The sequence below is a fragment of the Chrysemys picta genome, chromosome 1 (genome assembly GCF_011386835.1).
Source record: "Chrysemys picta bellii isolate R12L10 chromosome 1, ASM1138683v2, whole genome shotgun sequence".
In the NCBI taxonomy this organism is placed as follows: domain Eukaryota; kingdom Metazoa; phylum Chordata; order Testudines; family Emydidae; genus Chrysemys; species Chrysemys picta.
Genome location: NC_088791.1, coordinates 247,788,611 through 247,813,564, shown reverse-complemented (window position 1 = coordinate 247,813,564; position 24,954 = coordinate 247,788,611). Strand labels below are relative to the sequence as shown.

Genomic DNA, 24,954 nt, shown 5'->3' with positions numbered 1-24,954 from the left:
AGATTAACTATTGGGATGAAACCTTTCTAGTAAGGAGAGGCTCAAAAACCCTGGTGCAGGCTGTATCTCCATAACTAGCTCCCTCCAGAAGACAAAGAACATTGTGTATGCAGTTCACTTCAGTTGATCTCCACTAGCCCAGAAAGAGTACAAAAGTCTTTCCTAAACCACCATTTCCAACATGTTTAGAGTCCACTACAAAGTGAAACTTGAATAAAAAGTTGGGGCCCAATCCTGCAGATCTTCCACTGATTTCAATGTGTGTTTTGCTCTCACTGAAAGATTTGCCTGCTAGCTGAGGATCTTTGTGCAAAACCTAAACTTGTGACTTTTCATTTTAGATAAAATACAGCATAATATGGACACAGAAGCATAAATACAATATTGAAATCTAATATTATATTATTATTATTATTCCCAGCAAAAATTATAAAACCACATCATGAAGGCCTAGCTTATCAAAAAAGAGAAACCCACAGTGAGGCACCCACTTAGCCCCATATGTACCCATCTGATCACCTGACTAGCATTTGAGGTTGTGACATTCTAGGAGCTGATACTTGAAGGGACCCAGCACTTGCTTTTTTGAGGGAAAATCATAATTTCTGCATTTTTAAAACTTCAAAGTTACTCCAGGTCCACTTGTTTTGTCTCCTTGAATAGCCATTACCTTGCTTTGTGGTTTCAAATCTCACACATTAAGCAGGTCTTGGCTTAGCCAATTCCTGGATGGGAGGGAAACCTTTAGGGAAAACATAGAGGCGTCAGGAAGTTGTATTTGTGAGTCAGCTGGTGGTACCCTTCCCTCTTAGTAAGTAGTGAACCAACATCCCAGTGTAACATTAGAAGGCTATTGTGTTGTTAGAGGTGCTGTTTATGGATGAGATGTAAAACCAAGGCCCTGATCATTTGTGAATACACCGCAACCTCGATATAATGTTGTCCTCAGGAGCCAAAAAATCTTACCACGTTATAGGTGAAACCGCGTTATATCGAACTTGCTTTGATCCGCCGGAGTGCGCAGCCCCATCCCCCCGGAGCACTGCTTTACCGCATTATATCCGAATTCGTGTTAGATCGGGTCGCGTTATATCGGGGTAGAGGTGTATCTGAGATTCCACAACCCCTTTCTTCAAGGATAGGTGTGTTAACTCCAATATTTTGGCAAAATATCAACTCTAGTAATTATATTCAACTGACTCAAATTCCTCCCAGAGTTTCAGTTGGGGTTAGTATTTTTCTTCACTTCTTGATGTGAACTGGTGTACTCAGTGCTCTTAAACATGTTGTAAGACAGTGTCTCCTGGGTGCTTCAAAGCTTAGCTGTTTCATAATTGTCTGCTCTTCAAGATCATCATTGTAAAGGTGCTATATAAATGTGAAGTCTTATTCAGAATGAACTACAATCCTTCCAGTGAGGATGACAGTACCTGCACTTACATTAAGCTTTTCATTGGTAGAACTTAAAATGTTCTATAAAGCATTATTATTCCTTCTTTGCAGATAGGAAAGCTGAAGCACAGAGAGGTTAAGTTACTTGTCCTTGCATCTCTTGACCACTTGCCCCATGCTCAAGCCACAAGACAACTGTCCTTTGGGCTTGTTACAGGTTGGCTGGCCCCAGTAAATGAAGTAGGTCCAGCTCCCCTGTGCCAGAACAAGCGCTCCCATTTAAAGAGGGCAGGGCAGCTCCAGAAGGCTATAAGGAACCAGGGAGAAGTTGAGAGAGACCTGATGAGTGAGGGTTACTTTAGAGCACTGGTTCTTGAAGGAAGGCTGAAGGCAGGAAAGTAGCAAGAAGAGTTTGCTGGACTGGTGTCCCCAAGCTAGAGAGCCAGAACTGGAGAGGGCGGAAGGCAGGAGAGGGAGTTAACTGTTGGCTTCCAAGCGGGAGAGTTGGAGCTGAGGGATGGAGAGGGCTGAAGGCACGGGAGCAGAGGAGGAGCTTACCTGTTGATGTCGCGCACCGGAGAGCTGGACTCAAGGGGAACAATGAGAGGGCCTGGGGAAGTGAGGGATGCTCCTCTAGTAAAGATATCCCAATAGAGAGGCTGTGGTGGTTCCTGTTGGGAAGAGCAGTGCCGCTGAACAGGACAGGGTGGCTGTTTTTGCAGAGGGACAGAGGAGGACTGACAAAGAGTCCAGGTATGGTGGAAGGCACCGGCATGTGGTATGTGGGGCATCAAGGGATAAATTGTTGGGATTTTAATGACTGCTTGCACTGGGGTGATAGATGGACTAAGTGTTGGGAATTAAGTTTTGGACCATTTGCGCAATGTTTTCTAATAGACCTGCCCCAAGAAGGGGTACTATTGAAGTAAGAGAGCCTAGCGTGGAGCCTTGGGATTATTTGAAAGGGGAAACTGAGGCAAACGGGTCGGGCAGTGGCCTGTTGCATGAGGGCACTCCAGTTGGTGCTGCCCTTTAACAGATTGTACTTCAGAATTTCTCCCAATTCAATTTACCATGCCTCTAATCAGGGCTGGATTTAGGAGCAGGTGACCCAAGTGACCACCTGCGGTGCTGGGATTGGGGAAGAGCCAGGTTTGTGGTGCTGTTTTTGTTGTTAGTGACAAAGAGAAAATAGAATGTTTGAAGTAAAATGTTTCAGGTATTCCATATGTGGATTCATTTTTCACTAACCTCCTAGAACGTTCTTTGTAGAATCTCACGGAATCTTCCAGACTTTCTGAGAACTACATTTTCCTGGAACCTCCAAGAATGTGGTCAGGCATGCCCTCATGGGTATAAGGGGTGGGACATCACCAGTCAGTCAGTGAGATATAAGAACGAACTGAAGTGAAGTGAGAGCCCAGCTGCGATATTGTGAGCCTTGTTTTATTATGTAATTGGGAAAGTGTACTTGTGTTTTAAGACTTGAAGTATATAAGTGGCAACTAATAAAGGACATATTTAATGAGACACCAAAGATATCTATCGAACCCCTATCTATGCAGCAGTGTAAAAGAAATATTGTTACTTCTTTTGCCATGCTTAATACGTAATGTTCAATTACTTTCTAAGATTGTAGAACATAAGACTTTTGCTCTCCCTAATACTGTCTGTTTTCCCCCATAGGGAAGCCTTCAGGAGCTCCGTATAGGAAGTGAAACGCTTAACTGCAATCTATTTTGCAGCAAGAGGCAAATTTGATGGGAAAATATCTGAAACAAACAACATTACAATGGCCTAAAGCCCAGTCTATCATCCTAGTGCAGAAGAAATTGAGGAGTGAAGCATAAATGATGGAAGTCCTATTACTAAGGAATTAGCAGATTTACCTGAAGATAAGAAATGGAAATGTGAGGAAAATGGTGGAGAATCATCCAGTTTTCCTGGCAGTATAAAGGAGAATGATGATAAAGAAGAATGTGGCTCACAAGAAAAGGAGAGAAATTATAAAAAAAAAAAATCAGCCTCATATAATGACAGAAACAGCAGTAAGAAAAATTGCACACCACAGATTGCAGTAGTGTGATCCCAAACTCCACCGATACTGATCAAAATTGTACAAATGGGCAAAATTGAGGATATGACATTTCCAGTAAATGAGCAGAAGCAATACTTCTCAAAGTCACACTGTGAAAGAGTGCTTAAGAATGGTGAGAAACTGAATCGGCATTGGCTAGTTTATTCAAAATCAACTGAAAAAGTGTTTTGTTTTTGTTGCAAAATATTTGACAAGAATGCCAAATCATTGCTTGCACTTTTGGGGTACAATTACTGGCGTAGCTGATGCTCTGAAACAACATGAAAGGTCACCTGGTCATTTTACGGCCTACTCCAAATGGATGGAGGTAGAGTCCAGGCTCAAGCTGAATAAATGCATAGACACAGAAAGCCAGCACATTATTAATGTATAAACCCAGGATTGCAGGAACATGCGCAAGCGTCAGATCTCAATTACCCTCTTCTTTGCAAAGAATATTTTAGCTTTCCGGGCCTTGTCAGATAAGTTGTTCACTGAACATAATGGTAATTTCCTTGGTTTGGTACAGCTCTTTAGGAAATATGACGATGTCATGCATGAGCACCTACGTCGAGTAGTTCATAAAGAAGCTATGGACCATTACTGCAGCAAAACAATTCAAAACTGATTGATTTTATGGCAAGGAAGATGCTTGATAACATATTGATGCAGCTTGGCAAAGCGAAGTACTATGCCATAATAATGGATTGCACTCCCAACATTAGTCACAGTGAAAAGATGTCATTTACAGTAAGATTTGTTGACGACAAGGATGGCTGTATCCAAGAAAAGGAACACTTTATCTGTTTCCAATCTGTGGACGACTCTACTGGAAAAGGCCTAACAGAACTGTATATGAACGTTCTGAATAAGAATAAAATAAAGCTTCAGGACTGCTGCAGCTAAGGCTACAACAACAGCGCAAACATGAAGAAAAGAAACAGAGGCATCCAGGCATGGATCCTTGTGCTGAATCCAAGAGCTTTCTTCATACCTTGTGGTTGCCATTCCCTCAAGCTGTTTGTGTCAGATGCAGTGTCATCTTCTTTAGATCCAGTATCTCTCTTCAGAGTACTGCAAAGGATCTACGTCCTGTTTTCACCATTAAGTATCAGGTGGGAGATCCTCATAGACAATGTTACAAATCCGACCATGAAGCCACTAAGTGACACTCACTGGGAGAGACGCATTGACAGTATAAGGCCAGTGAGGTACCAAGTGACTGAGGTTTATGACACCTTGATGGAACTAACGCAGTTGAGTAAAGCTGAGGCCAGAATCCAGCATGAGGTACAAAGCCTGGCAAACCAGATCACTAACTTCAAATTTCTGGTCTCAATTGTGATTTGGCACAATATCCTGTTCCAAGTAAAGTTTGTAAGCAAGACATTACAAACTCAGTCAATGGACGTCACAACCACTGCTACTTTGATGAGAAGCTGCCTTGATTTCATTGTGGCCTACAGACACAACAGATTTGAAGATGCCTTCACTACTGCCAAAGAAATGGTGGAAAACTTAGGAGTTGAGCCTGTCTACAAGGAAACTCATTTCATCAGAAAAAGAGACAGTTTGGTTACAAGGGCAGAGATGAGGCGATGGGAAGCTTGGCAGAAAAATTCAAGAGGGAGTTTATTTTTCAAGAGGGAGTTTATGTGCTCAAGTGTCCATCGGAGAAAGGTTAGGACAAATGAAGCACCAAAAAAGACCTGGGGGGTTTTGTATGACCATAATAAGCTGCTGGCAGACAGAAAACACTCTTGAACAATTGTACGGACCTTCACCGGACTCTGACACATGAGGAAATTCGTATGTCAATGATAAAGAGCTCTATGTCAAAGTGGACAACATCCATCACATTTTGCAACACAAAAAGCACTCTCCTCTCCAAATTCTCATGATGCAGAGCTGAAGGGCACTTTTCCTAATGTGTGGATAGCTTTGGTCTATGGCCGACCCTTCTTCTAATCAACATTGTAGTCTCTCTCTGGGACCTCTCCAATTCTGCTCTCTCTCTTATGAGATATGGCAACTAGAATGAGACACTGTATTCCAGGTATGGCTATGCCATTGATTTATATAATGGTCTTACAATATTTTCAGTATTTTTCACTCCATTTTTGTAGATCATAGTATTTTGCATGAGTGTGGTTTTTATTAAACCACCACTGCACAATAAACAGAGATTTTTTTTTTTTTACAGATGCCCAAGTCTCTTTCTCCCAAATGGCTATAATTAGCTTAACACTCAAGTAGTATACAAGTAGTTCAAAGTATTCCTTCCACTGTATCATACCATGCATTAGTCAATAATTTCATCTGCCACATGTTGTTCATTCACCTGGTTTTGCTAATTCCCTGTTACATCTCCTCTAATTTTCACTAATTCAAGTAATTTGTGTCATTTACAACTCTTGCCACCTTTCTGCTTACCCACCTTTTCCAGATATTAATAAATGTATTAAACATCACCAGTCAGGTATAGCACTTCAGGGAAACTTTTGCCATGTCAAAGACTTTACATTTATTCCTACATTTTATTTTTGGTCTCTTGGCCAATTTTTAATTCCTGATAATACTTTACTTCTCAACCCAAAGCAATATAGGGGTTTGTTTTTGTTTTTTAATAACTGTTTTAAAATCCCCTGTTGTTATGGCAGGGCCTGAGTTGGTCGGGGTCTGTGATGAGAATGCTTCTGATGATGAATTTGCAGAGGTCGGGAGGTTGTGTGAAGGCCAGAAGAGGTGGTTCAGGAAAGCTTTCTTTCAGGATGGGGTCTCCATCAAGTATGGATTGTAGTTGTTTAATGATACCCCATATGGGTTCCCGTGTAAGTGTGAGGTGGTAGGTGATAACTAGTGGTGTGCTAGCAGAGCGAGGTTTATTTCTGTATTGGAGCAGGTTTTCTCTGGATATTTGGGTGGCCTGTTCCAGGACACACCAACTCAAAGTCACACCACATCCTGCCAGAACAACAGACGCAAAACCTGCAGACATATCTCCACTGCTACAATGATCAACACCTCCTCCACAACACACCTTTCAAGATCCATGGGCCCTACACATGCCTATCACAATGTGGTCTAAGTCATCCAGTGCACTTAAATGCCGCAAGAATAATTACGTGGATGAAACAATCACTATATTCTCGAATGAACTCACACAGGAAAAAGGAAAAAAGACAAAAACTCCCTATCATTTACGGGTGAACACTTTTCACAAAGAGCTTCAATTCATAACTCTGCTAGACACTAAAAACCATGGACCGAACAGAGACACTGGATTTATGGTTTATTACAACAATCTACTAACCCCCTCTTTTTGTCCTAGAACTGCAAGGGTGTTAAGGAGCCACTCTACCTTGAATGGTCCCTTAGAATATGTGTTAACTACTTATGCTAAACAAGCTTGTCTCTCTTAACAATAGAAGTTGCTCCAATACAAGATATTACCTCATCCCCCTGTCTCTCTAGTATTCTGGGACTGACACTGCTACAAGTACAGTGCATACTCTTAGCTTCCTAGCAGTCAAGTATAGACCCACTGATTCTCACAGGCTTTGTGCTTCTGATATACTTGTATATGAAAGTATTTCTTGGGGGTTTTTTTTAGATATTTGACAATTTCTTCCTCAAATTCCCTCTCAGCCCTCTTGAAAACGTCCATCTTAAAAGTGCTCTCAAATATACAAAGTAAACAAACTGAAAAGGAAGGAGAAGAATATATTCTCTTTTATCTTCCGATTATCGTCATCTAGTCACAATCGTATTTTTCTCCTTCCTTTTCAGTTTGCTTACTTTGTGTATTTGAGAGCACTTGACGTATTGTCTGCTTCATTGTTCTGTTGATGATGCACACCCTTCCTCAGGCTCAGCAAGAGGCTTTATGCCAGAACCAGTCGCAACAAAAGTGTGCACAAAGAGAAAGGAGAGAAAGATGAGTGGGCCTGAGCTTATTTTGATGTTAACTAGTATGGAGTTCCACAGTTTGGACCCTCCACTGACATGACACTACCTCCCACTCTTGAGGGCTTCACTCTGACACCAATCTGGAACATTGGTGTCTGAGTGCAGCAGTGTCAGTGAATCATGAACAAAGAGGAAGTTTAGCCTGAGAAAATTTAGGAGCAGGACCAGGACTTTGGACTGGACCCATAAGCAAATGGCCAATGAGGGCACAAAGCACTTGTGCTCCAGTTGGAGTTTCTCTATGAATAATCACCTGATAAATCACAGGTAGAAGGTGTTTCTCTCCATTGTCCTTACCTGATTGTCAAAAGCACAGGTGAGACTAATAAGACCCTAGGGTTTCTCAGATTTGTAGCCCATATCTGAAATATATATGATCTAGAACAGATGGCTATAAAAGAGTTTCTGGTTTATAGGCGCTCAAATACTACATTGATCAGTCTACATGGACTAAAATAGACTGATGCAGGGCTGAGATAGAAGGGACCAGAACTGAGGATTTGTTTTTTTAATGTGCAATGTCCTATTTTACACTTTAATATTAGAGTGTCTGAGTTGTCTCTTCAGTCAAGGGCATTTCAGTGTTTATTTACCTTCACTTAACTATTCATTTCTAATGTTTAAAGTCAAAGCACCCTAATATTTATTGGTGTGTGTGGATAGATAGATAGATAGAGAGATAGAGAGATAGACTGTTTAGTTAAAGCTAGAAAAGACTAAGTTTTATATCTGCTTAAATTAAAACATTGTTTACCTGTCTGTATACATCAAACAGTAACGTCAGACAAGAATGAATGAATACACCTCTACCCCGATATAACGCTGTCCTCAGGAGCCAAAAAATCTTACCGCGTTATAGGTGAAACCGCGTTATATCGAACTTGCTTTGATCCGTCAGAGTGCACAGCCTTGCCCCCTCCCCCCCGGAGCACTGCTTTACCGCATTCTATTCGAATTCATGTTATATCAGGCCGCGTTATATCGGGGTAGAGGTGTATTTTATACTTTATTTAGAGCACACTTGCCTTTTAGTTTACTGCAAGTCTATACAGATTTGAATTAAGACACCTTGAAATGACTCCAGCTATCCTGAATACTGAAAGGGAAAATTTTCAGTCAGGCATTAAAATTCCTGTAATTTACTAAGCCACTTCTCTAAAACTCTAGGGTTGTATATATTGTAAGGTCATATTTAGTCTACAGTAAGACACCTATTCCAACTATTTTATTCTACTGGAAAGTACCTTCTTCATGAGTATTTGTACTGGCATACTTGGCAACCTTTAGTCACAGAAAACTAAGGATACAGGATGGTTATAATTCAGCTGTATGTAACACTTTTGTTAACCATATTAAACTTGTACGGGTGAGGTATTATCATACAGGCATTACCATGTCCGTTCTAAGCATTAATGCAAATTACTAAATTCTGTGTAATGTAATACATAGTAGTTATTTAATGGACTGTGTTCTGCCACCTTACTGATTGTTAGAGCATTACCTTGGTATACAAGTAGCTCAATTATACATGAGAAGTACAGTGGTACTAAATTTAGATAAGGGTGGTAGAACTGGCCTTTATATTAGGATTAAGTTATAAGGCGACATCATCCTACTGACCCCAGACATTTCAAAATCATGAGTGGATATTGTGCATCCCACAAAGTTCCCTATGGGCTAGATCAGGTATCGGCAACCTTTGGCACGAGGCCCATCAGGAAAATCCGCTGGCGGCCGGGACGGTTTGTTTACCTGCAGCATCTGCAGGTTCAGCCAATCGCAGCTCCCACTGACTGCAATTCGCCGTTCCAGGCCAATGGGGACTAAGGGAAGCGGCGCAGGCCGAGGGATGTGCTGGTTGCCACTTCCCGCAGCCCCCATTGGCCTGAAACAGCGAACTGGAGCCAGTGGGAGCTGTGATCAGCTGAACCTCCGGACGCCACAGGTAAACAAACCACACCGGCCTGCCAGCGGATTTCCCTGACGGGCTGCATGCCAAAAGTTGCCGATCCCTGGGCTAGATCATGGAATTTGGGCAGAGCCTTCAATAAGGGGTATCACCACCTCAAATGAAGCCCTGGGAAGAACTGGGATTCATAATCACACCTCCTTCTAGAACACCAAATTTGCACTGAGGGGAGGGGAGCCGTGTAGGGGAAAAGGAAGGGAAGAAACTTACTGCACCCTTTAAAGAGGTGCAGCTTACTATCTCCTCTAAAGAATCCCTACTTCTTCCTACTTTACTTCATGGCTGCATTAGGGCTAGGAACAATGTAGTCCTTATGCATTCTTTGCAGCTCATCTGCTCATTGTCTAAAGCTCTACCTTAACATTTTTTATTTTGCCTAACTGTATTCATGTGTGTCAAAGACTGAAAAGCGAGCACTGACACTGTTACATGCTAAGTGAAATCTCACAATTGCCTATGATCAATTTTCATTTCTCAGATTTTGTTCTAATCTTCTAGAATCTAAGATGTAAATAATACACTGAGGAAGTGCCTACAAATATCACTTTTTAAATTATGACAGTTAAAGCACAATAGTGTTTTGCCATAATGACCAAACAAAGTAATGCTTTATAAAAACTGGTTGAAATTTTTCCATCTACCTTGTTTTTGTATGGAAAACTGGGGGGTTGAAAAAATTTGCAGAAAGCATCTACTTCCTGTGGAAAATTCTGACTTTTCATTTAAAAACAAACTTTTCAATTTTCAATTTTTGATTAAAAATCAACATTTGACAAATGATTTTCCTTTTCCTTTAATTTTCTGTAGGAAAAAATCAATTTTCCAACCAGTTATACCATAATCATCATTAAGTCAACATCTGAAAAGAGTTATCACCTTGTAATATCTGATACACTGCAAGAGAAGATGGTGGTGGTGATAATTGATAAATATTTTACTTTAATAACTTTGACTGCATTTGTTACTGTATTCTTTACAGGTCTAAGATATTGCATCATAAGAACTCTTGGAAGATTAATAGAATTCCTCAGAAAATTCTATATCACATCACTGAGAAGGATTTCAGCCCAGACAATTCAAAGGAGATTAAAGTTCTTACCAGTGCTGTCTGTGTTCAATCATTCACTTTCTACATTGGCTACTGCCTAAAACAGTTGTTCAGGTTATAGCCGCCTAACAAATTTTACACATTGGACCTGCCTTACAAGGTGCTGAGGACTTTTCTAATGGTAAATGCTATGAATAATGGGAACAATTATTCATCTGAGCTACACTAAGTGACATCAGTGGAAATTCTGAGAAAGCAATGGAACAGACCTTCTAAACACTTATGAGGCAAGTCTTTTTTTTTTTATGATGTGGCTTGTTGAATCTTTCTTTGTTTAGTCTAGTCCTATAAAAGGAACAATATTAATGACAGAGTCTATCCACAGTAAATGGCTTTTGAGAATAAATGTCTGTTTAATAGCCTGAAAAAGCCATTTATTGTCACATGTACTCCTCCACTATGTCCCCTAAAGAGCGTGTGAACAAGTAGAATGAGTGCAAAGCACTTTTTTAAATATAACAGAGAAATTCTGCAATTATGGTATAAGAAAAACCCACATGTAATGTAATTATAACATCTGTATAATATAAATTCATGACTAATAATAACCATATGTTATATAAACTAATATATGCAATCCCAGGAACTATAATTAATTATTAAAATAAAATGAGTAAGATACAGCTGGCTGTTACAGTTAGTCTACAGAGCATATAATCATCAATATTTACAGTTGAATGCTACAGTACTTACCTGCCCTCATATCAATAAAACCATGAAGAAGATAAACAAATAGCACCAAAAAATCCTTACAATTTGTTGGGGCTGTCTTAAATGAAATAACGTTAAAATGAATGCTTCTTTTAGAAGGCCCACCATTTCTTATCAGCAAGCACATATGAAAAGGCAAACATTCAGACAGTGTTAATTTGCTCTCATGCTAAAAGCCTTTATGTCTAATTTCAGCCTGAGGTATTTTTTTAAACAAATTAATAAATCCTTGACAACAGAGATTTAACATTACGTCAGTGTTAACTACATTGGTGGAAATAGCACTATCCTTATAACATTTTATCATTTTTCTAGTCTACCTTTTCCTGCCAACTTAAACAGTGATACATCTGGCTCTTAGAGATCTAGCTTTCATTAAGTCAATAGCAAAACTTCCACTGAACTCAGTGGGAGCTGGATTTGTATCTTAGAGAAACTGATTAATTCACTGCTGATATACTGTAGGTGGAAGCATCTCCTTCACTTCACTGAAGTTCATTGGCACTGCACGTGCTTATAATAGTGGCAATTTCCCCCACCATTTAAAGTATTAAGACATTAAGTCCCATTTCAGAAAACAGAGAAATGCATGATGCAACTGCTGTGGCTTTGACTAGACATCAAAAAAGTAGCTAGGATTTCTGTATCACAATGATTTCTCAGATAAGTAATACTAATATAAGGAAACAGATTTACTTCATCAAAGAAAAATGCAGCCTTGAGGGTGTTGCAAATGATAACCCTTGCTGGATTCCATAAAACAAACTAGTTTTGTAACTTACTCAAGGGAATAGTCACTCAGCCTGATCTGAACACAACATCTTAACTAATCCCTTGTTTACACTTAAGTTTTCCCTCTGATTTTGGAATAGAAACTGATCTTAATGGAAAATTTAAAAAAATGCTTGGTTTGCTTAAAAAAAAAAAAGCTTTGTGCATTGGCATAGGTACATTTGGGTCCGAGTGCCATAAATAAATGCATTTAGAAGAGCCACCTGACAGTGCTCAGGGGGAAGCTGATAAGACCATGCCTTTTAAGTTGAGGCATGCGATCCTGCCATTAATTGTATTGCTGCCCATGCCTGTTCACAGCTGGCTTTGAAGTATGGTTCTATTGTGTAAGGTGACTACGTAAGAGCAGCCACCTTCTTACTCAGCACCTAAGCTGCTTCTCACAAGAATGAGATAGGTACCTGCCTCATTCCATGCAAAACGGAAACAGGAGATAGTGGTACCTTTCTATTAACTTTTAACCCAGTGGTTAGCACACTCACTGGGATGTGGGACTCTCTCAGGTTCAATTCCCCCCTGCCTCTGCCTAGGGTGAAAAGATTTGAACAGAGGTCTCCCACATCTTCGGAGACCACTGAGCTATTGTACATTCTGATGTAGGGATCCCACACCCTCCTGTTGAAGCTAGCTATTCCACTTTGGATAAATAATTAAAGAATCATTGTTGCCAGGGGACTTTGGGTTTCCTACCTCCCATGTGGGTGTCCTAACCACCAGGCTATAGAGTCATTCTCTTTCTTTCTCTCTGGCCCGATAACTATTTCTCCAAAGTGGAAAAGCTTCAGGAGAGATTGAGTGAGCCCCACATCAGAATATCCAATGGCTCAGTGGTTAGAGCACTCTCCTGAAAGGAGGGAGACTCCTGTTCAATTTCTCTGTCCCTCATGGAGAGGGCAGAACTGAATCTACATATCCCACATCCTGGGTGAGAACTCTAACGACTGGACTAAAAGTTATTGGGTGGGTTTCACCTCCTCCTGGATTTAGAAGGGTCCTAATCTGGTAGATGACCTTTGAGTACTCCTACCAGAATGGGCCCCACAGGCAAGATAAGTGGAGGAATACCTATCTTTCCCTGCGCTGTGGATCCCACTGGGGCTTAGGTGGGATATTAGTGCCCAGGTACCTAGAATGAGGCAGCAACACACATGCCTAGAGGCAGAAATGTAGGCACCAAAGAATTTTTACAGCAAAAATGTAGGTGCTTAATGAGTTTAGGCATCTACAGATTTAGGCTATATCTACACTTACAGCAGTGTGTAGAGTGCAGACAGCACATGCTTACGTAGCACAAGTGTAAATAGCAGTGTAGAGGGCAAAACATTGCTCAGGCAAGTAGAAAAAGTAGAATAGAGTGCCTTACCTTGGGGTTGTTCAGGAGTGTATGTACCCCACACCATTCTCTACATGCTCAAGCAGTGCCTCCCACATTTACGCTGCTATTTTAGCAGTGTAGTGTCCCACTGCCTGAGCCTTTTCCCACTGCAGTGAAAGGCTCCCGTCATGTGGAAAGGCTCCAATAGCTCCCCACTGCAAGAGCCTTTCATTGTGACTGTAGGTACATATGTAGTGCAGGGCGGCAGAGCCTTCCCAAAAGTGAGGTGGTCAGGAGCCCCTGCCCCCAAAGCCCCACCTTGCCCCTTCCCCCAGAGGTCCCTCCTCTTCCCCCAAGGCTCTGCCGCTGCCCTTCCTCTTCCCCCAGAGGCCCAGCCCCCAGCCAAGCCAGAAGCTGGAGCAGGGCTGGGGAGGCTGCCTCCTTCACCCCAGGGTGGTCTGGGCTGGGCTCAATGCAGCCTTCTGCCCATATTCCCACCCCCCAAGCTCCCTGCCCAGGGCAGGTGGAGGGAACCAGGCTCCCCACAGCTGCTCACACGCCTCTTACCCCAACCCAGCTCTGGCCAGGGGATGGGGCCTTGGAGCTGCTGCCTGGCCATGGTAAGAGCTACGTAGGCAGCTGTGGGGAGCCGTGGCAGACTCTCCACCTGCCCATGGGGCCTCAGAACACCCCCCAGCCTGTGTCCCTGCCCTCTGGGCCCCCACCCAGGGCAGGTGAAGGGTCCGTGCTGTGGCTCCCCACACCTGCCCGAACAGCTCTTACCATGACCGGGCTGCGGCTCCAAGGCCCCACCTCCCGGCCGGAGCCAGGTCAGTGTAAGAGCTGAACAGGCTGTGGGGAGCCAGCATGGAGCCCTGTACCCTCCACCTCCATCTGACCTGACCAGAAAGCCTGGGGGGCAGGGACATGGGCCAGGGGCTTCACTCAAGCCCCCCCTTACTGTGGGCAGGTGGAGGGTCTGCACAGCTCCCACAACTACCCAGGCTTCCCAGCCAGGCTCCACCAGCTGCTGGCCTGGCTGGGGCCTTGGGAGGAAGAGGAAGGGAAAGGGGTAGGATCCACCAAAAGTGGGAGGGTTATGGCCCCCTGAGCTGCCCTGTTCTGGCACCACTAGTGTAGTGACTATACTCTACATGCCCCCGGAAGTGTAGCTATAGCTTAGACAGTAGCGGCGAGGGGGTTTTGTGGATCACAATGGTACCTAAAACGGTGACATAGGCATTTAAGACCTTTTGTGGATCTAGGCCTCAGAACTTAGGTCAAATTTGCAGGACCACTAGGAAAAAACAAAAAAGTTCTTTACTTGTAAACTGAGCACATTTGATCTGGAATCAGAGACACAATAAATGTAGAACACCAAACTGACAATTTCACAGTCATTTTTTCAGTAGAACTGTATTTTAAACATATGCAAAGCAATGGACCATTTGGGGCCCTGCTCATCTGAAGACCTTGAGTCCCAGGCAAGCACTGTAGTTTATAGGCCAGCTCTACCAAACTCTACAGCTGTAAAAGTACAGTCAACCACTCCCATGGGTGTGGTAAATAAACATCCAGACATAATGATTGATGGCTTAGTGCCCAGGAAAAGGAAGCCCAACAGCACCCCCGTCATAGTGAGCCCACAACAATGCCCATACCCATTAGGACAGCTTGCATGTGCCCCTTAATAAAGACATACCTATACCAGTGAGTTGGCTCAACAAAAAGCAGCTGTCTGAGGCTTAACTTTTATCTGGTTAACAGAACTGCACAAATGTAACTTCCAAAGCATGCTTCTGTTTCCTTGTGGCATGACACTTGCCAGTTTATCTTGTGCAGTTAATGCAATGTTGAAAGAAAGGCTAGTTAATGAATGAAACTGATATGATTACTAGCTTCCTCAGCCAGAGTCATGAGGTTATTAGAACAATTTACCTTACATTTGGAGGTCAATCTCAGAGAAACAATTTGCTCATAGAGTTCTATTTACACAAGAACTCAAAACATTTAAAATATAAAAGTGAAATTATTGATTTTATTAGACATTTGACAAGCTTAAAGACAGATGCTCATAGCTTTAAGAATATCAAACCTAGAATGCCAATGTGAATTGACATATTATGTTGTATGACATAGGAATGAACTAAATACTGTCCTGAGATGTGGGGTGGGAGGAGAGAGTATAATGTCAAAGTGACGGGTACATAATGGAAGAGGCCTATCAGTAAACTACAGAACAATCCCCGAATAGGTAAGAAAACTTGCTGAGATTCTGGAACCATAGTAAATCTGCTATTAGCAGATAAAGAGCATCAGATAAGAAAACAGATTTCACTGGAGGGTATTTTCCTTACTTTTGGATTGACTCAAGACAAAAAACTTCTCCATATCTTTAGATGTCAACATAACTAAACAAAAAATGAAATCCTATATTAAATCTGTGAAAAATAAGGAGAAATGTTCCTTATTTCCTTTCTGATTAACTTACCAATACTAGATCTAATTTTCTAGCAAATCAGAAAACAGATCATGTATAATCATATGCCCATCTTTAGAAGTCTGAAGCCTTATGCAACAAGAACTGAACTCAGCTATTACAATATAGAACTAAAATTAGTACAAGAAATCAAGGAGATGATAAAAAAGATTAATGAATTCTTCTACATTAGTGATCAGATTTACTACATACTCTTAAGGGAAGTGATTCCATTCAACATATTTCAAGAATGTTAAGAAATTAAGTGTCCTAACTTGAGGAGTTTGACAGCTGATCCCAGAAAAAGCTGTATGATAAAAGCAGTTACTTGAGGAGACACCTTCATAGCAAGTTGAACTGGTTGCAGCTGGAACTTTTGTTTTGTTAGGGAAAGACGATGGGGAGTCTGATCACTAGAACCTTTGCTGCAATCTGATATCTCTAGTTCTTCAGCACATAGCCGGTGGCAGGAGGTAATGATGAACTAGGAAAGCATCCTGTATACAGATTTGGGTTCCCAGCTTTATTTTTAAAAAATCCCACCCTTTTACTGCATGGGCATAAAGTGTTTTCTAACCATTAAGCATGCCCCGTACGTTTCCTCTGTAGCTTCAGTGATCCTCGAAAAGGCGTGGGAAAGCGACGATACTGGAGGTTCCACGCAAATTCCTTAGGAGTAGCCAAGTGGTCCCTGCTTCGAGTCCAGCATGGACCACCCCAGGCTCGGGATTATAGTGAGAAATTTAACGTACGTGTGTGTGTAGCCTTCAGAGACTCACACAGGACGGTTACTGCACTGACCACCTTCCCTGCGTGCCTAGGAATCGCAACATGTTGCTATGCTACTTCTGTGTGGGAAATGAACGCTCACAGGCCAGGAGGTGCCTCAGAAGTGAGTGAAAATACCCCCCTGTGTAAATCAACACAGACACGGAACCAGATCTACCAGCGGGTGGCACCTGAATATCCCCTCACCCAGGCTGGCAAGAGCAGCCAGAGGAGAAAGGCACTTTGCTGCTGGTGCTGCATCACTTTTTAAAGCGAGGTCCGGGCTAAATCGGCGGGAGCCGGGGGGCACTCTGCACCCGGATTAGAGCCCTGCTGCATCCTGTGAAATCCCATCCAGCCACACTGGCCCCTCTCTCTACCCCCTTCTCCTCCATCCACCCCACACATGTAACTCGCCCCCAGGGTCCTCACTGTGCCCCATTAGCCTAAAGGGCGGGAGTGAAGCAGGATCGGACCCGGGGTTTTGCTCCAGGTTTGGCCCGGGGGCTCTCCGGGAGGGGACGAGGGCAGCGTGCGCCGCACCGGGGTACTCACCGCAGCGGACACCTCGCCGGGCTCCTCGCTCAGCAGAAGCGCAGCCAGCACCAGCCCCACGCCTCGCCACAGCCTCATCCTGCCGCTCTCCCCGCGGCGCGCCCCGAGCGAGCGAACGAGAGGGACCGAGCGCCCTGAGCTGGGAAGCGCTGCGTGCTCAGCGCCTGGCCGCGCGCAACTCCCGGGCCCCGCGCGCGTCTCTCCTCTGCCCCGGCTGCAGCGCCTCTAAAGCCAAAGAGGCGAGGGCTGCCCACATCCCCAATCTGTGGGCGGCTGCTGCTGCCCCCTCCCCTCGCGGGCGGTGGCTACTGGGAGGAGATCCTGCGAGGCTGGCCAGTGTCTCGTCCCCTCTGCATCGCCCACCTCCGGCCGGCCAGTCCCGCTCCTCCGGCAGAAGGAAGGGGGCAGGCTCCCGCCTCACCCCACAAAATCCACGCCACGCTGCGGGCTGGGAGGACTCGGCGGCCGGTCTGACTCCAGCCCCTCGCCTCGCTGCGGGGGACCGGCTCTGCAAGGCGAATGCGCCCGGCCTGGGAAGCCTAGAGAGGTGGGAGCGGAGAGGTGAGTATCGGACACGCGATGGGGGGTGCGGGGTGAGGAGAGCCGTAACCGCTCAGCCCTGCTCTGATCGCTGGGACCTCACACCTGGCCTGGGGCTGGCTCGGCGCTCCCGGTTGGCAGAGGTTTGGCTGGCGCCCGGGCAAGGCGTGCGCTCCGGTGGCCAGATGAGCGGAGACTCGGGTCGGCAGAGCCCCTGCAAAGGGCAAGGCTGTGCCTGGGGACAGTTAGCGGGGGGCTGGGACTATCGTTTCCTTTCCAAAGCCGCGATGTACCTAGTGCGTCCCTCCAGGGCAGCATTCTCGCCCTCTCCAAAGGCGTGCCGCTTGGGGAGTGCCCCTTGCATCGAGCCGCCAGGAACACGGAGATGGGAATCGCTAGGTGAATGGGAAAGACCTAGCTCAGCCCATGTAGCCTAACTCCTGTGTGCACAGGACTGTGCCCTGCATGCAGGGTGTGTGACCTGCACATTCCTTACTCCTCTTTCAAACTGTATTTCTCCCTCTCGCGCTGGATCCAGGGGGTTTCCAGGGACAGGAAAGCTTTGCTGCTGGGAGCCCTGCACAGCACGGGAGAGGAAGCAAGGATGAGAAGCTCGCGGTCCCTCTTCTCATGTCGTGTCCTTTGGCAGTAAGTAGCTTTTATCCTCTCCATACTTATTTCAAATACTTGTTATGATGGGCACTTCTAATCATTGCCAACATGGGGACAAAATTCTCTTCAAATGTAGGGTAGGGGCCTTTTCTTCACAGTAGCCTGTAAAGCTATATTAAACTTTGAGTGCTACAGCAATACAAATACTGAATGCTGTTGTGTTTCTCCTTTCTGTACAGGGCTATGCAGGTCGTGCTGCTCTTGGTGTTGACCTCGCTGTTAACCGGCAGAGTAAAAGCTGTAAGTTAAATGTCTTATCCCTTCATTGGAGGAGAGAGAAGGAAAAGGGAAGGGGGAAAATCCACAGCATTTTTATTTGAGGGGCTAGAGAATTAAGAAATTGCATTCTTCTTTGCCAAATGCCTGATCCATCTGTCATTTCCATTAAAAAAAATAACAGCCAGCAGATCACTTACACATTAGCATCTTCAATAAATGGTATAACAAAAAGCCCTAGAGTTCAGCATCCATCACTATACTGGATTGCCTTTTCGGGCTTGCCACATTCCATCCTTACACCCATTCAAATCAGATTATTTGTTAAAGCGATACCAAGTCATTACAAAAATTAGCCCAAGATTACCTTTAGTGCTGTCAATGAATCGCAGTTAACTCATGTGATTAACTCAAAAACATTAATCGTGATAAATCGCAGGTTTAATCGCACTGTTAAACAATAGAATACAGATTGAAATTTATTAAATATTTTTGGATATTTTTCTACATTTTCAAAGATATTTGATTTCAATTGCAATACAGAATACAAAGTGTACAGTGCTTACTTTATATTATTTTATTACAAATATTTGCACAGTAAAAATGATAAACAAAATAAATAGTATTTTGCAATTCACCTCAATAGGATAAGGGCCCTACCATCAATCAAATGTTAACCCCACCCCTTAAGCCCCATCCACCTGTCACCGGAAGTCCCACCTCATGGGGTATTACTTGGGGGAGTGAAACCAGACACATGACCAGAAGCAAGGTGTGTCATGTGACCCCTCTAAGAACTCCTCCCATTGTCCTCTACCAATCAGAAGGGGTTTCACCTTCTGGGCACCACCCCCGAGAGGAGATTTGACCAATCGGGGGGAATTCTGGGGCGGGGTAACCGGTCCGGAAGTGGTTCGTGTGACCCCTCTAAGAACTCCTCTCACCACCCTCTACCAATCACGATGTGTTTCGGACACAGAGGACTGCCCCGAGAGCAGATTTGACCAAAATAGGGCAGGTTCTGGGACGGGATGAACTGCCCAGAAGAGGGTCGTGTGACCTCTTTAAGAACTCCTCCCACCGCCCTCTGCCAATCAGAGTGCAGCACCGTCACCCCATAAGTCCTAGCGCCACGCAGAAGAGGCCATTTCTTACCAAGAACGCGTGTTTTAGAAATCATGGAAAGGCTGAGAGGAAACATGGACTCCTTCACCACCTCCGTGAGAACTTCAGACTTTGTGTGGAGAAAGTGCTACATCAGCGACTGTTCCGAGAAGGGCCCTTTGACTCAACCATTGATGGATACGTCAGAACCCGACCCTGAAATCCAAGCCCCCATGAGTCACCCCAATGAGTGTGACGGCCTCTCATCGTCCACCCTCCTGGAGATGGAAGGCGATCATGGCTCGGGAGAGTCACCAGCGGACAAGGTGAACGGAAAAGACGTTTCTCAAGTAAATGAATGATTAAGAAGTGATGGTCGAGAATGGGGTGTAATGGGGTTAGGAACTGACCTGAGATTGCGTGAATCTAAAAACAAGCAGTGGGGTGCTTACACTGTTTCTTTTCTGAAAAACTCTCAACTGCTCGACGATGCCTTTCTAGAGGCCTTTGAGAACTTACACATTAGTAGCCCTGTGGGAGTAAATATATCGTGCATCAGCTGTTTTTGCTCATGTAAAATCCGGAAAAGGACAAAATGGAAGAATGAACCAGCTCAGACTTCCTCATAGTAGGGTGACATTTTCACAGGCAGCTGTAAAAGGTCGTGTTAAACCAGGCGATTAATAAAACTTGTTTAAATGTGTCAATATGAATGTGTCCCCTCCATACTCAAGTTAGTAAAAGACGGTACAAGGAACAGTCATGTCTATGCAGACGGCTCTGTTAAAGAAAATATATTACACCCCCAGGGAAGTTGGGACTTTGGCGGGGTGAACCCTCTTTTTCAAGTGGCCAAAAAGCATAGTAAAACTTTAAATAGATGACAGGTAACAGCTTGGCTTTCAGACCAGGATGCTTCCACTTTACACAAACCGGCTCGAATACATTTTAAAAGAAACAAGACCACTGTTTCAGATGTGGATACGCAATGGCAGGTAGATTTTGTGGATATGCACTGGTTCTCCAAACACAACAGCGGCTTTAAGTACATCTTAACAGCCTGGGCCTTAGGCCTAAAAGACAAGATGAGTGGTGAGGTATCCAAGGCCTTTAAAGCTATTTTCAGCGAAGGTCGCGTGCCTCAAAAATTACAATCCGATCGGGGGAAAGAATTTTTAAACAAACCTTTAAGCAGATTGTGAATGTGGTGCATGGCATTGACCATTTTGTTACTAATAATGAAGTCAAAGCAGGGGTTGTGGAGCGATTTAACAGAACTTTAAAAACTAGGATGTGGAGATATTTTACAGCCCATAACAACTTTTGCTACACTGATGTGTTACCTGACTTTATAACGAGGTACAACCAGAACTTTCACAGAACTATACGTACCAGACCTGTTGATGTTAACCCTTCAAATTCTCTGAAGGTATGGAAAATGGTTTACAGAGATGGTTTTAAAAATTGATTGTTGCCCCTTTTAGAAAAGGCGACCACGTGAGACTATCTAAAACCAAAGGAGCTTTTGAAAAAGGTTATGAACAGATGTTTACCGATGTGATAGTCATAGTGTATGAAGCCTTAACCAGGGGCCAGAGACCTGTATACCAATTAAAAGATTATGAGGGTGAGATAGTTACTGGATCTTTTTATCCTGAAGAATTACAAAAATTAAACCCCAAACAAGACAGGATTTACAGGATTGAAAAAGTTCTAGTGGAGAAAGGAAATGGGAGAAAAAAGCAGCTACTGGTGAAATGGTTGGGGTGGCCCGATAAGTTTAATAGCTGTTTGGAAGCTTCTCAACTCTGTAACATTGAGATGCGAACAAAAACTATTCCTCCAGCAAAGAGAGAGAGAGAGAAATAAGCGACGGTGGATTTTACATCACTTTGCCCAGCAATACCAACTCGAACTTTACAATACAGCTAATTAAACCCTTGGATCTCCCGGGTGCGTGGGAGGTGGGGTTAGTGGAAATACAATACTCGCATAGCTGGAACACTATCAACGAAGACACCCCTTTCAAAATCACCTTTGGAGATATGATGTGGAGTTTCATCCTACAACGAAGTTATTACTCGTCCCTACCTGAATTACTGATCATATGAACAATACTGTGGCTCATCACCCAGGACTGCCCAAGGTGGGCATGAGCTACGACCTGGTGGGTAGAAAAGTTAGACTTAAATCCACCAATTTTACTTATGTGTTTTCTACCAGCAGATAACATTCTGGGTTTGGGCCCTATGCACAGCATCCAAAATATCCCCTTCTCGGCAGACATCGCAGGGGGTTTCAACTCCTTGTATCTGTACACGGATATCGTAGAACACCAGTCTGTGGGGGACTTTTCTGTTCCCCTGTTACGCTGCTTCCCCATCCAAGGAAGGAACAACGAGTTTGTCACCATCACCTAAGATAAACCTCATTACATCCCTGTCAGTAAACACCACATCGACACCATCACCATTGAAATAAAGACAGATCAGAACAGACACGTCTCATTTCGCTTCAGTAAGGTGATCATCAAGCTGCACCTGCGTCCCCAGAGAGAGCGAGATTTCTAAAAAGCAAAACACTATGATGGCGATCCCAAAAAGTTACTGCGACCCCACCAGCTATAGGAACTGTTACAAAGCCCAGACTGGATACGCCCTTCCTGGATATCATGGGTCCCCCGTGATGTACGGGGCTGGCGTGGGCGGAATATTCCGTAGCCTCTTTCAAAAAGCCATACCGCTTTTGAGGAGGGGGCTGGAGACTATTAAACCCCACCTAAAAATCACTGCTCAAAACATAGCTAAAGACGTGGTAGGCCACGTCTCCCATGCTATTCTGGAGAAGGTGGGGAGTCCAGCTTCACAGGAGGTATCGGGGCTGATGTACATTAAAAGGAGAAAGAGAAATGTGTCATACCCACGATGCACAGGTCCCCGGAAACCATTTAAAAGAAGGGCTTTGACGCGCAGGGCCGGCCATAAGCGAAAGTCCAAGAGGAAGCCTGGATGAAAGAGGAGACACTTTCCGCCTGATAAGAGAGATATTTTAATCAACATGGCTTTTGTTCACTGCGGGTCTGAGGAGTGCACCAAATCCAAACTAGACTTGTTCCAAATAGCCCCTACGCAAACCAACATCGAGAAAAGCATCTACACCGAGGTGCCGCCTCTATCAGCCATTAAGGAGGCTGCCCCCCATAGACTTTTTTAAAGCAGGGAATGGCATAGTTTACATGGATTTAAACAACACACAGATGTACCTATGTTGCAAGATTGTAAAAGGAGACGGAATTGAACTCACCAAGGACACTGAGGTGGGCCTGGTAAATTATCCCGTGGCCTCTATTTTTAGTCAGTTGGTTGTCATGCTGGGAGACCGCCTCCTAAGCCAAAGCAACAACTGTTACCCTTACAGGGCCTTTATAGAATCGGTGCTCAATTACAGCGACGACACCCTCGCCACACAATTTTCCAGTGGCCTGTTTTACAAAAACACTACCGGACAACACGAAGAAATGGCGTTGGATGGCAGGAATCTAGGGTTTGTGAGGCGTGCAAAGCTGATGGCCCAGAGCAGGATGGTAAAGCCCCTCAGGCATCTACACAGCGACCTGTTTTTTCAAGGAAAACTTTTGTTGAACGGAGTGGATGTGAAATTTAAACTGATACGCAGTAAAGATGCTTTCTGTTTAATGGGCAGTGCAGCTGAAGGCTTTAAACTGCACATTGTATCAACGTCCCTTTTTGTGAAGAAAGTACGGGTGGCCCTGAGCGTCTGTCTGGGGCACGCGGAGGCCCTGCTTACCTCTAATGCTAAATACCCCTTGGACTGTGTGGGAATGAAAGTGTTTAGCACCCCCGCAGGCAGCAGGGTCAGTAACCAGGAGAACCTGTTCTTGGGACAGTTACCCAAAATGCTTGTCCTAGGGTTTGTGGATAATGATGCCTTTAGCAGAAGTTAAGCTAAAAACCCCTTTAATTTTAAACATTACAATATTAATTTTGTGGCCTTGTATGTGGATGGTGAAGTTACCAATCAAGTCTTTTCAACCAGACTTCGAGGCAGTACACTGAGTGAGAGAATACATGAATCTGGTACCAGACATCTGGTAAACACATGAAAGATCTTTCCCTGTTAATCAACCGTGAGGAGTTTGCACAGGGTTACACCTTGTTTGCCTTTGACCTGTCTCCCGACCAGGAATGCACCGATCACTATTCCCTGATTAAAACCGGGAACCTGAGAGCAGAAATACATTTTGGGAAGGCTTTGACGATCACCGTCATGTATGGGGTTTTTGACAACATCACAGAGATAAATCAGAGGAGAAATGTTCTGTTTGACTATAGGTGAAGATGGACACCGTGCAGCTCTCACATGTCTTATCAACGGACCCTTACACAAAAAAGAATTTCTTAGATGTGTTCACTTGCGATTGGCTCCCTGGCAGCAAGCTGTCTCAGAGACCCCAGGTTTAGTGGTCAACATGCATCCACACAACCAACCGGGTGAACACTGGCTCGCCTTGTATCTGGCGGAGCATAACCGTGGAGAGTTTTTTGACTCATATGGGCACACCCCGAACAGTGTGGTGTTTCCTAGAAGCATTATGAAATTTTTAAACAAAAATGCCACAGACATTGTGTTTCACAATAGACAATTACAAGATCCCCACTCCGTTGCCTGCGGCTATCACTGCATGTTTTTCTTACATCATCGTAGCAAGGGTTTATCTTTTGACCGGATTTTAAAATTGTATTCTAACGACTTAGTGCAAAATGACCGGATGGCAATGAATTTTGTAAAAAATAAACATAAATTCTTAGGCATGCCTAGCCTCGCTCAAAACATGTTTCAACAAACCCAGACGTGTATCTTGCAATGATTTTCATAGCCATGTTATCCAGTAAAGCACCCCATGTGAGGGGTTTAAAGACAATTGATGTTTGGGTTTTTGTTCTTTTTTTTTTTTAAACAATTGCCAATTCAGAAAAAGTACAAAATTATGTTTTAAAAAAGTATAGAAATGTTTTATATAAGCAAAACGTTACCAGTTTTAAAAATTTTAGAACATGAAAAACATCACACACGAGCCATTTGGATCTTTTCGTTTTTTAGATAGCAAAAAGGGGGTTACGGTTTCTTGATCCACCCTGGTGTCGGCAGTCGAGGCCTTCAGGCATTCCAAAAGATCTCTGTTGGCCGCGTTGCCCATGATGGAAGATGGTACATTCAGTTCCGCCATGGCATTCATAAACACATCCCATCCTTTAGGTACATGTGT

General features: G+C 43.9%; 2 protein-coding genes across 5 annotated transcripts in view; one reads left to right on the top strand and one right to left on the bottom strand.

Annotated features, from left to right (window-relative positions):
• COL4A1 (collagen type IV alpha 1 chain) overlaps window positions 1-17,991 on the bottom strand; it is a 220,574-nt gene extending 202,583 nt beyond the window's left edge. For 2 of the 3 annotated variants that reach the window (XR_010600513.1, XM_065592215.1), the window contains exon 1: window positions 17,136-17,352. Coding sequence is in view for 1 of the 3 variants with exons in the window: in XM_065592215.1 (XP_065448287.1) it covers window positions 17,136-17,213 (78 nt within the window). In the remaining 2 variants the exon portion in view is untranslated. Of the gene's footprint in view, window positions 1-17,135; window positions 17,353-17,968 lie in introns of those variants that run through there. The other variant, XM_065592209.1, reaches the window with a different exon arrangement.
• Window positions 17,356-24,954, top strand: part of COL4A2 (collagen type IV alpha 2 chain) — a 217,452-nt gene continuing 209,853 nt past the window's right edge. For both annotated transcript variants that reach the window (XM_008166744.4, XM_065592194.1), the window contains exons 1-3: window positions 17,356-17,696; window positions 18,214-18,323; window positions 18,527-18,587. In XM_008166744.4, the coding sequence (XP_008164966.2) occupies window positions 18,280-18,323; window positions 18,527-18,587 (105 nt within the window). In that variant the 5' untranslated portion in view covers window positions 17,356-17,696; window positions 18,214-18,279. The remainder of the gene's footprint in view (window positions 17,697-18,213; window positions 18,324-18,526; window positions 18,588-24,954) is intronic.